This window comes from Podarcis melisellensis, assembly GCF_964234715.1.
Source record: "Podarcis melisellensis genome assembly, chromosome: 16".
Lineage (NCBI taxonomy): Eukaryota > Metazoa > Chordata > Lepidosauria > Squamata > Lacertidae > Podarcis > Podarcis melisellensis.
In genome coordinates this window covers 40,142,196-40,154,828 of record NC_138533.1, presented here as the reverse complement: position 1 = coordinate 40,154,828, position 12,633 = coordinate 40,142,196, and the positions used below count along the sequence as shown (strand labels likewise).

The following is a 12,633-nucleotide window of genomic DNA, read 5'->3' as shown; positions in this document are numbered from 1 at the left end:
CGTGGGTCGCAAGTTGCTGCTTCTACGCATGACGTCATTTTGTGCATCTGTGCACGCGGCGAAACCCAGAAGTAACCCTTTCCGGTACTTCAGGGTCACCATGGGACACAACCTGAAAGAACGTAATGTTGTAAACTAAGAAGGGAAAAGGGCAATTTTTGTTTACAACAGTAACATGAAGCGGACCTAACCAGAAGTACCACTGTAGTTCATATGGGGGGGGGGATGGAGTTTAGGAACAACTGCTCAGAGGATTCATTATCACACAAAAGCCCCAACTCCATCCACCAACAGATCCATTTGGTTTTGATTTTAAAAACAAACTGGTCTTGCTGGTATCAGACCAAAGGCTCATCTAGGTCAGTACATTGCTTCCAACAATGACAAGTCAAACACCCTGGGAAATTCACAAGTAGCACCTGACGTACATACTATCTTCTCTTTTAACACCAGCTAATAGCCATCTTTAATGTCTAAACATTTCCAAAAGTGTATCAACAATCAAATGCAGGAACAAGAGAGTCTGCACAAGCTATACCTCAAAGGGGAGGGTATTCTACAAGCGGCAATATGGCTCAAGGACTGCCTCTCCCCATATAAATCTCCCCATTCATCATCCGAGGTCTTTCTTCATGTGCCTCCTCCATGTGAGATCTGGAGGGTGACAAACACAAGAGTGGGCCATTTCTGCAGTGGCCCCCTACTTGTGGAGGTTCATCTGGTGCCTACAACTTTAGGCAAAAATGTTCCTCCTCAATCACACCTTTGGCTGATTAACATACTACAGCCTTTTAAATACGTCTGTGCAAAGGGGGGGGTTATTATTTTGTTGTTTTTGTTTTAACTATTTATTTATGCTTTTGCCATGTATTTTTATCTTGTGAACTGCCCTGAGATCTTGTGATAAAGCAAGGCATATGAATCTAATAAACAACAACAACAACCAGAGAGCTACTCTGAGTCACTGTGCAACAGACAGCTCCTGAGGAGGGCTGTGCAATAAATTGCCATATACTGTATTTTTTGCTCAATAACATGCACCTGACCATAACACGCACATAGTTTTTAGAGGAGGAAAACAAGGGGAAAAAATCTGAATGAAACAGTGGATGTATCATTTTTGTGCTTCATGCTGTGGCCACAGACATGTGATTTGACGGTGAGTTTGGGGTAGCCCAATGCAAAAATCCTGAGAATCCATGTCGATCTGTGCTTTGTAACCACGTTTTTGCACCATTGCAGCCCCAGGCAACAGTGGGTGCGTGATTTTTTTGGTGCAGGCTGTAGCCATGGACATGCTATGTGATCTGATGGTGAATCTGGGGTGACCCAGTGCAAAGATCCTGAGGATCCATGTGGATCCGTGCTTTGTAACCACGTTTTTGCACCATTGCAGCCCTGTTTTTGCATCAGATCATTGCTATGTGATCTGATGGTGAATCTGGGGTGACCCAATGCAAAGATCCTGAGGATCCATGTGGATCCGTGCTTTGTAACCACGTTTTAAGTGGGGAGGGAAGGAAAAACATAGAAGGGACAAGGAGCACGAGAGGGGTGCGTGGAGAAGCAGCTGGCTAAGAATGCAGGAGAGGGGTTTAAAGGGGGGGGAAGGAAGGCAAAAGCCCCCCCACCCAAGCCAGCCCCCCACTCTCCTGCATGTTTTCCGCTGCCTGCGAGTCCCTAGACGCAGCAGCAGCAGCAGCAGCACCGGAGCAGGAGAAGAATTAGAGGAAGGACGCTCTGCTTTCCCCTCTGCTTGCCTGGAGGGGAGGGAATTTGCCTGCTCTTTGTTCCCTTTGAGCAAACACAGTAATGAAACAGAAGAGGGTGGGCAGTAAGACCCTGAGGCAGAATGCAGGAAAGCAGCAGCCTCCTCTCCTCCGTGATGACGCAATATAATTTTTGCCCTGTACTTGGGAGAGTCAGCTCCAGGGACCACACATTCGCTCAATAACACGCACAGACATTTCCCCTTACTTTTTAGGAGAAAAAATCTGCGTGTTATAGAGGGAAAAGTACGGTAGTTGAATACTGGTATTGAAATAACATTGTGATACGTGTTTCAACAAGGCAATATACCAGTGAACAAAAGGTGGAGACTTAACAGCTTCCATCCATGACTTGATCATGGATGACTTGACCTGGCATGTGTAACAGAGACTTGGTTGGATGAAGCAGATGGGCCTGTCCTTGCCGCTGCTTGTCCACCAGGTTTCTCTTACGCACAGCAACCCAGGTCATGTGGGCGTGGAGGGGGGGTTGCAGTGATTTTTAGGAAGTCATTAGTTTGCACCAGGCGTCCTATTGGGAAGACCCAGTTTTCCGAGTGCATGTTCTGGAAGTTGGGCAATAGGGGCAGTACAGAATTCCTTTTGATATACCAACCTCCCCGCTGCACCAAGGATTCCCTGTCCGAGCTGCTTCAGGTCGTGGCGGATGTTCTCCTGGAGACACCTAGTTTGGTTGTCCTAGGGGATTTTAACATCCATGCCGACACGACCTTACAAGGGGCCGCTCGGGACTTAGTGGAAAGCATGGCCTCCATGGGGCTGTCCCTGAATAAGTCTGGCCCAACCCATAGCCGCGGACATGCCTTAGACCTGGTGTTTACCTCTATGGATGTTGGTGATCTGACACTAAGTAAAAGCGAAACGAAAGAAGTGCCATGGTCAGATCACTTCCTGGTGCAACTGGACTTCTCTGCGACCCATCCCCTCTGCAGGGAGGTGGGACCGATTAGGATGGTCCGCCCCCGCCACTTAATGGATCCAAATGGTTTCCAGAGAGTGGTAGGGGATGCTTTATCCCATGTTGATGGCCTTTCAGCCGATTCCCTGGTGGCCCACTGGAATGTGGAGTTAACCAGGGCTATTGACTGTTTGGTTCCGAAGCGCCCTCTCCGATTGCATGGAGCCCGGAGAGCCCCATGGTTTTCCACGGATCTGAGGGCAATGAAACAATTGTTGAGACAGCTAGAGCGCCGGTGGCGGATAACTCATTCCAAATCTGACCGGACACAGGTTAGAGCTCAACGTCAAGCTTACCAAGTGGCGATAGCGACGGCAAAGAAGACTTTCTTCATCGCCTCTATTGCATCTGCAGAAAACAGCAGCAGGAGACTATTTCAGGTGGTTCACAATTTAGCGGAACCACCGGCAACATTGGGGCCCAGTACAGGCCACATGTTCTCCTGCAATGATTTTGCAAATTCTTTTGCAGATAAAATCGCTCAGATTCGGGAAGAAGTAGACTCCACCGTGGGAGCAGGGCCGGGGCGGGAGAGTGCTAGAGTCCTGTCTAGTCAAGTTGTGTGGGATCAATTCCAATCTGTTACCTCCGAGGATGTGGACAGGCTGCTTGGATGAGTGAAGCCAACCACCTGTCTCCTGGATCCTTGCCCATCCTGGCTTATAAAAGCTAGCCGGGAAGGACTGGGCGATGGGCTTCGTGGGGTGGTGAATGCTTCCCTCCGTAAGGGAGCCTTCCCAGACCCGCTGAAAGAGGCGGTTATTAAACCGCTTCTTAAAAAAACCATCTTTAGATGCAGCCACGATGGCCAACCCAGTCTCAAACCTTCCATTCTTGGGCAAGGTGATTGAGCGAGTGGTTGTTGAACAACTCCAGGCACACCTGGAAGAAGCGGACCATTTGGATCCCTTCCAGTCGGGATTCAGGCCTCATCATGGGACTGAAACTGCCTTGGTCGCACTGGTTGATGATCTCCGGCGGGCTAGGGACAAAGGTGAGAGCTGTTTCCTAGTTCTGCTGGATCTCTCAGCGGCGTTTGATACCATCGACCATAACATCCTTCTGAACCGTCTTGAGGGGCTGGGAGCTGGGGGCACTGTCCTACAGTGGTTCCGCTCCTTCCTCCTGGGCCGTGTTCAGAAAGTGGTGGTGGGGGATGAGTGTTCAGACCCCTGGGCTCTCACTTGTGGGGTGCCTCAGGGTTCCGTCCTCTCCCCCATGCTTTTCAACATTTACATGCAGCCACTGGGAGAGATCATCAGGAGGTTTGGGCTGGGTGTTCATCAGTATGCAGATGATACCCAGCTCTACCTCTCTTTTAAATCAGAACCAGTGAAGGCGGTGAAGGTCCTGTGTGAGTGTCTGGAAGCGGTTGGAGGATGTATGGCGGCTAACAGATTGAGGTTGAATCCTGACAAGACAGAAGTACTGTTTTGGGGGGACAGGAGGCGGGTAGGTGTGGAGGATTCCCTGGTCCTGAATGGGGTAACTGTGCCCCTGAAGGACCAGGTGCGCAGCCTGGGAGTCATTTTGGACTCACAGCTGTCCATGGAGGCACAGGTCAAATCTGTATCCAGGGCAGCTTTTTACCAGCTCCATCTGGTAAGTAGGCTGAGACCCTATCTGCCTGCAGACTGTCTCGCCAGAGTGGTACATGCTCTGGTTATCTCCCGCTTGGACTACTGCAATGCGCTCTACGTGAGGCTACCTTTGAAGGTGACCCGGAAACTACAACTAATCCAGAATGCGGCAGCTAGACTGGTGACTGGGAGCGGCCGCCGAGACCATATAACACCGGTCTTGAAGGACCTACATTGGCTCCCAGTACGTTTCCAAGCATAATTCAAAGTGTTGGTGCTGACCTTTAAAGCCCTAAACGGCCTCGGTCCAGTATATCTGAAGGAGCGTCTCCTCCCCCATTGTTCTGCCCGGACACTGAGGTCCAGCTCCGAGGGCCTTCCGGCGGTTCCCTCACTGTGAGAGGCCAAGTTACAGGGAACCAGGCAGAGGGCCTTCTCGGTAGTGATGCCTGCTCTGTGGAACGCCCTCCCATCAGATGTCAAAGCGATAAACATCTACCTGACATTCAAAAGACATCTGAAGGCAGCCCTGTTCAGGGAAGTTTTTAATATGTGACATTTTAGTGTATCTTTCATCTTTGTTGGAAGCCGCCCAGAGTGGCTGGGGAAACCCAGCCAGATGGGCGGGGTACAAATAATAAATTATTATTATTATTATTAGTAAACAAATGTTCCGTGAGGGTGCTGTAGCTACATCAGCCAGATCCCCTCCCTCCTAGTTTTAATGTTTAATCTGGGTTAAGGAAGAGTGCTGCCCTTGATAAACCTGGGCACAGTGAAAAAAGCATCATGCTGGATTTCCCCTGTGTGGTTTGAATAGCATCCAGCCTCTGTGTGTGTGTGTGTGTGTGTGTGTGTGTGCGTGTGTGTTTTGCAGAGGAAGTCGGGTCACTTTTACCTGCTGTGGTCAACCAGCTGCTTTGAAGTCAACCTGTCTGTGAATCATTAGCCACTTAGAACATTGCAAATAATTATTTGCATATATTCTGCAAATAATTACTTGCATGCTATAGCCTGCCTTTTCCTCCAAAGAGCTCAAAGTTGCATGCATGGTTCTCCTCTGCCCATTATTATTATTATTATTATTATTATTATGGGCAGACTACCAGGAAAGGCAATCAGATAAGGCATTATCAGATAACCTGGCAGACAGGAAAAACAACATTCAAATTTCTGTTATAGACCACCTTTTCTGTGGTGTAGGTATGATGTTTGTGGGGGGTGGGTCCTGGGTCACACCCCTTCTGTGATGTATGTATGATGTATAGAGGGGTGGTCTTGGACTCCAGGGAGGGAATTTAAAATGTCTATAGAAGGGCTGGGTCCTTTCCTGCGTGTGAGGGGAGCACCCTGTTGCAACAGCTTTAATAAAGATCAGGCTTACGAGCTGCTTTGCTTCTCAATATTCTCTGGTTGGCCTGTTATTTTCTCCTACCGATAGGGAATCCATGTAAGGACTCTATATGGGCTCTTGAATACCCCATAAGGGAAAAAGGGCAGATTTTGTTTACAACAGAACCACCCACCCATCTTTTCCGGTTGCTGGCCGGCTCATGTAGCCGCCCTGCATGCGGCTCTCTATCCTGGCCGCTGGCCGGCTCGTGCAGGCGCCCTGCGTGCAGCTCGCTCTCCCACCCACGGGCTCTTACAGCAGGCTGCCAGCGGGCACTTGCAACGGCTCCCTCTCCCTCTTTGAAATACTCTTGCAGCCGCTCTTGCCTGCCTATCTATCCCTCGGAGAGCAACAACCTTGTGGCAAAATCCTAAAAAAAGTCAACAACTTCAATCCTAAAAATCTGGCCCTCTTTGAAAAAAGTTTGGACACCCCTGATTTAGTTGAACTCAGTGGAGCTTATTCCAGCACAGATTCCACTTAGACTTCTGAGTAGGGAAGCAGATGCAACTTGACCAGTAAATCACTTAAACTACCGTATTTTTTGCTCTATAAGACTCACTTTTTCCCTCTTAAAAAGTAAGGGGAAATGTGTGTGCGTCTTATGGAGCGAATGCAGGCTGTGCAGCTATCCCAGAAGCCAGAACAGCAAGAGGGATTGCTGCTTTCACTGCACAGCAATCCCTCTTGCTGTTCTGGCTTCTGAGATTCAGAATATTTTTTTTTTCTTGTTTTCCTCCTCCAAAAATTAGGTGCGTCTTGTCGTCTGGTGCGTCTTATAGAGCAAAAAATACGGTACTCTTAAATTAGTTGAATATAAATTAGTTGAAAATATATTAAATACAATACATGGACGTTTATTTAACATTTTTATTAAATCTACTACTTCCTTACATTTTAAGACCCTCCACCATCGCAGGAAGCCTCATCAAGGCCCTCTGCCGCTAAAGGGAAGCACAGTTCACCCTCCACCGCTGTGGGGAGGTATGGCGGGACCCTCTGCCCCTGCGGGGAGGCCCAGCAAGGCCCTCAGCCATCGCAGATATATATCATGATATATAAGATACTGTGATATTTAGCTGGTGATATATTGTGATGTTGAAAACCAGATATCGCTCAGCCCTACTCCTGAAGTAGAACACCAAGGAAGATCTCCCTAGATCTTAACCTCCAGTCAGGACAATGGGAGCGGGAGCTCTCCTTCAAGTATTTTGATTCCAAGTCTTTCTTTTTTATTTTGACCCACCAGTAAATTGGGAGGGGGACGCGGTGCTATGAAATCTGGCCTTTCTCCTCACCACCTTTTTATTTCACCATAATGTGTTTTTTGTTATGATTATACTTGAGGTATTGATGTAAACTAAAGTAAAATTCAATAAGATATTAATAAAAACAACCATAGTTTGTCCGTTAATACATGACTACTTAAACCAAACTATGCATTCAAAGCAGCCCACTCCATCTGTTCCAATTTACTCCTCACATTCACCCCCCCCCCTTTCAAGGAATGCATCGGCTCCCACAGGAGGAGAGACATCAATTTGGATGGCTTTCAAAGAGGATTGGGCTAAATGGCTCCTAGCCAATTATGGCTCTGCTCTGCCGCCACAATCAGAGACAGGGATGCTTTAGAATACCAGCTGCCAGAAACCACAAGAGGGCAGAAAGCCCTTTTCCCTAGTTCAGGTCCTGCATGCTTCTGGTTGGCCATTGTGAGAACAGGCTGCTGGTCTAGAGGGGCCATTGGCCTGACCCGGCAGGCTCTTCCTATGTGACTATCAGATCATAGCCTCACAACAACCTTTGAGGTTGAATGGCTTAAAACCAGCCAGTGCATCTCATGGGAAGCAGTGATTCAGATTCTGGTTCCTTCATCGAGTCCAATATTCTATCCACACTGGCTCTTCCAACGGCTTTTCAGAGATAATTCTTCTGGAGGCTGCAGCTGGTGCAGGACATGACGGCCAGGTTGCTTCCAAGGGCAAACTACCGCCAGCATGTAACACCTTGCTTGGGGAATTTGCACTGGCTTCCAATCTGCTACCAACCCAAATTCAAGGGATTGGTTCTTGAGAGACCTCATTATCCCTTATACACTCAGTAAATCACTGCAGCCATTGGGAGAGTTTCTCCTGAAGTTCCAAAGATCTCAGAAGCCTGGGCACTCCACAGTAACTTGGAGCAGGCTTTTAGTGCAGCTGCCCATGTTCCACAGAATAGCATTTTTGTTGAGATAAAACCCACTATCTGCACTTTCCAGAAACAGCTGAAGACATTTTTGTTCTGTTAGGTTTCCCCAGCTGGATCGTTAGGATTTTAGTCTTGTTTGGTATCTATTTGTTGTTTTTGTGTTTTTAATTATCTTACATGTAAATCATGACTCAGTGGCATAGAATCCCATTAATAAATTAAATGTAACAGTAATCTTTCATTCTTTCTTTTTACCAAAACACACTGTCAGGGAACTGCCATCGGAAAGAGAGATGGTGCAGAGGCTCCAGCAGACTCGGAGAGATTCTGCAGCAGAGGAGGGAACCAGCAGGGGGAGAGCAGAAGCTCCGGCAGAAGGGGAGTCGGAGGAGGGAGGGCTCTGGGATACTTCTAGTGAGAATAGTGCAGAGGTAACAAGACCCCCGTTGGCAACTCCCACCCTTCGCCGGAAGCTGTCACGCAGAGAGTCACGAAGGCGCATGTCCGTGAAACAACTTTTATGTTGGCGTAAATTTCGTAGACGCCCACTGTCAGATTCTACCAGCGACTAACGGAGTCACGCCTTGGGAGGCTCCGTTAGTGCCTCGGTTTGGTTGACCAGCCAAACACCAGAGGGATCAAGCTTTTACGCACAAGCAGCTCATTATCCCATCACACACACACACAGGCATCTACACAGAGGTTTAATGCCACAAATTTACTGTACCTTTTCAAAGTCACAGAGGGCCAGCCTGCAGTTGTATTTCTTGTAGAGGTCCACCAAGCCCTGCAGAGCACTGACTAATTCTGCTAAACCACGTACCTCCTCACCATCATGGTCCTGAAACACAAAACAGTGAAATTTTCCTGCATCAAAATTATCCTTCTGCACTTAACAGAAACATAAAAAAGGAAAACTACTAAATTCTGGAAAATTGTGTGCTTTCAAAATTTTTCATTAATTAAAATAAATGCAATGGGGTAATTTGCTTAACAGGATAAATTAAGAATATGCTGCCCCCCCCTCAAATTCTAAACACATGTGCATCTGCACAAGTATAGGCTCACACTTTCCCAAACATGGGTTTCATGAAAGCAGAATCCTCACCAAGGAAACTCCAGGCCAGGAAGATGCAGATCCCATTTCACCTGGATCTTTGCTGATAAAAAACACCTGTGCCATTTCAAGTCCATTTTCTGGCCAGTTGGCCTGTTTTGAAAAATGAAACATTAGTGACATTTTTGGAGAGAGGCAATATGCAGGGTTTTACAGGAGAATTACTAGGTTACCTTGTCAATTAACTCAAGGTTTCGTGCTCTTTGTTCCAGCCACTTTGCTATTTTTTCCTGGAAGATAAGGATCAAACCAGATGAGAGAGAGTGACAGAGAGAGAGAGAGAGAGAGAGAGAGAGAGAGAGAATGAGAATATCATAAAACTGTAGAATTACGATGTACAGCTGCTACCTGGATCATTTAAAAAGGCATCTCACTCAGTGCTGTGCTTGCTAGCTGCTATAGGCAGCTTGAAAATGTAAAAAGATTTAAGGAAAAAATGTGCCCCTCAGACCACCTTACAAGTCATAACCTATTAGATAAGTTGTAAGAAATTCATTGATACGCAGACAACTCCCAGTACCTATGTTCCAATCAAAGCACTGGTATGAGAACGGCAAATGCATAGTGAACAAAATAAACCCCTATCCCTAGCAGAGATGGATTACCCAGAGCCGTGAGTTCAATTGCCTGAGCACCAAAACAGAAGTAGCTTTTCCACTCACACACCAGGTAAAAGCAAGGCATACAGAAGGGCAGGCCCATATGACCATCGTAGCTTTCAAACTATTTTGTCTTGTGAAAAATGCATCTAGCACCAGGGTGAACAAAAATGTATTATGTATTTTGATTTAGGTATCCACATCTGGACTTGACTTAGGGCATTAAAAAAATGTACCGTATTTTTCGCTCCATAAGACACACTTTTTTCCTCCTAAAAAGTAAGGGGAAATGTGAGTGCATCTTATGGAGCAAATGGCACTGCGCAGAGAGGGAGAGCTGTGCAGCACCCCTTCAGCAAAGCGGGAGGAGGAACGGAGCCCCTTCTGTTCCTCTTCCTGCTTCGCTGAAGGGGCGCTGCGCAGCTCTCCCTCTCTGCGCAGCGCCTGTCCTGCGAAACCAGAGGAGGAACAGAAGAGACTTCACAGTGACGCGCCTGTCCTGGAAGCTGGAGGAGAAACAGAAAGGTCTCCTTCTGTTCCTTCTCCAGCTTTGCTGAAGGGGCGATGCGCAGAGAGGGAGAACTGCGCAGCGCCCCTTCAGCGACGCGCCTGTCCTGGCTTCTGCCTTAGCCGTGCGCAGCCTCTTCGTGCAGGGGGAGCTTTCATCCCGCTGCCCTGAAGAGGCTTGGTACGGTTATCGCAGAAGCCAGAACAGCCACATGGTATCCCAGAAGCCAGATCCCTCTTGCTGTTCTGGCTTCTGAGATTCAGAATATTTTTTTCTTGTTTTCTTCCTCCCAAAACTAGGTGCGCCTTATTGTCTGGTGTGTCTTATGGAGCGAAAAATACGGTAATCCACTTTCAATTCACATTCTTTTCCATAATTTTATATGCTAAATTTAGTACTTTAAAAACCCAACAGGTATTAACTTTACTTCAATGTCCTTTAAATATTAAGAAGTATTTGGACAAATTTATTGCAGCTGTTTTCTGTCACAACTGTTGTGCAACCTGTTGTGCAATCTCCACCTTTACCAGAGCTTAAAATTACCAGGGCTTAAAAATAAATAAATCAGTGCATCTGCCTATTCACCAATCTTCACTAACTGAGATCTTAAAAAGACAGAGGATGAGAAATCTCCCCAACCCCCCCATAGGGACTGCATGCCAGTGTCAGGCAGACCCAGAGCACATTAAATTAGACCAAGGACAACATGTGGCTCCTGAGATGTGGGTTCTTCACCCATATTTTATAAGGACCCCCCTTGTCTCCCATTAGACCCTACCTGTCCTTTGGGTACAACACGCCTTACAAAAGGAATGATAACATCCTTAAACCACAGGCATAGTTCTTTGAGGGAAACTGTTGTAGGGATTGTATTAAGCAACTTGTCCAGCATTTTCACATTAAAGTCACCTTCGAAGTCTTCCTGGAGAAAAGGAAAGAGATTTTCACAACCATCAGACCAATAATTGTGGTAGTTAGTGTATGGCTTGTGATTATATGCAGCTGCTTTCTTAAATCAAAGACTATCAGGTCAATGTGGCTCAGTATGGTCAACTCTGACAGCAGCTCTCTGAGGCATCAGACAGAGGGTTTTGCCAGTCCTGCTACCTTTGTATCATACAAAGGGGATACAAGCCAATCTAATGGACGTGCAGTGGAGTCGTAAGAGCTCTTGAGGAGCTGCAGCCAAGATCAGGCAACGCATGTAGCAAGGTATCTCATAGATACTTCAGGAACACAAAACAGCAGTGAGGCAAGGACAGAGAATGGTGCTGACCACTGGAAATATCCAAAACCGTTTACCTGATGCCTTAGCCAGAGGTACTGGGCAGACATGAGATTTCCTCCTTTTATCTGTAAAAGGATATCCCTGAAGAGGTCCTCACTGTTCAGAAATTCAAACCAAGCAGTTCCACTAGAACCACAAAAATTGAACATTGAACCATAGCCCAACAAAACATAAATTACAAATACGAAAACAGGTGCAATTAAGATACAGAAGATTCTTCCTCCAAAAATGTGTTCAGCTTTGAACTTTGTAACCAACCTTAGGTTTTGGATTAGATAACACACACACACAAAAAAGGCTGGGGGGGGCAGCTCCACCCACAGTTCATCCAATACCTGCTGCCCACCCAGAAGGAAGAGGGGGCAGGGGGCGCTGGGTGCAATGCACCACATGTTTTCGGCAACTCTCCAAAGCTGTCGCCATGAGCAGAGGAAAACAAGCCCCCTTGGGAGAGGCTGGCCCCCCTCGTCGGTTCCCAGAGCTTGTTTACCGGTGATCTGCCCTGGCTGGCATCCCTGCAGTCAAGGAAGATCTTGATAGGCGACATTTCCCAGCGTGGAAAATGCACACCCCCTCCCTCCTTGCTTCCCTAGCAGGGAAAGGAGATAGTCAGAAAGTCTATTTACATCTCTTTATTTATGACTTTGCAGCACTACAGAAAACATGACCGAACAGCTCAGTCTTCAGCAAGCAAGTGGCAAAGACTTCCTTTACATACGCAACAGGAAGGTCTCATATTACACACACAGCAAAGACTTTTGAAGCCTGTGAACTTCCGGGAAGAGTCTTTCCCACAGCTAGTCACATCATGCAATGTTTTCACCAAGCTGCAAGTTTGCAGCTGCGTTGCTCTCATATCGTAACAGTTTTCGGCAACTCTCCAAAGCTATCGCCATGAGCAGAGGACACCTGATTTTTAAAAATGAAATTTGGACTTAATTAACAGGCATGCTCTGAACTAGGGGAGACAAAGTACTCTGCTAACTGATTCAGCCACTGTGTACCAAGGATTTGACCTGGAGAAGGATTATCGTCGCAATTGGACTGGTATGTCGGAACAGAGGAGGGATGAGCCTCCATTATTCTTTTTGATATATTTTGCATCTGCTGTTTTATTTGGCAAATTCCCCTTGAAAGACTGACTGCCTGATTGTTTGAAAATGCAAGTGGAATTGAAAGAGTATCTTGCTATCGTTATGGTTTAACTACA

General features: G+C 46.9%; 1 protein-coding gene across 2 annotated transcripts in view; it reads right to left on the bottom strand.

Annotated features, from left to right (window-relative positions):
- The window catches only part of KNTC1 (kinetochore associated 1), an 80,897-nt gene that overhangs the window by 47,264 nt on the left and 21,000 nt on the right, over nucleotides 1-12,633 (bottom strand). For both annotated transcript variants that reach the window (XM_081892891.1, XM_081892890.1), the window contains 5 exons: nucleotides 11,438-11,549; nucleotides 10,914-11,057; nucleotides 9,202-9,258; nucleotides 9,020-9,121; nucleotides 8,639-8,752 (listed from right to left, as the gene is read on the bottom strand). In XM_081892891.1, coding sequence (XP_081749017.1) covers nucleotides 8,639-8,752; nucleotides 9,020-9,121; nucleotides 9,202-9,258; nucleotides 10,914-11,057; nucleotides 11,438-11,549 — 529 coding nt within the window. The remainder of the gene's footprint in view (nucleotides 1-8,638; nucleotides 8,753-9,019; nucleotides 9,122-9,201; nucleotides 9,259-10,913; nucleotides 11,058-11,437; nucleotides 11,550-12,633) is intronic.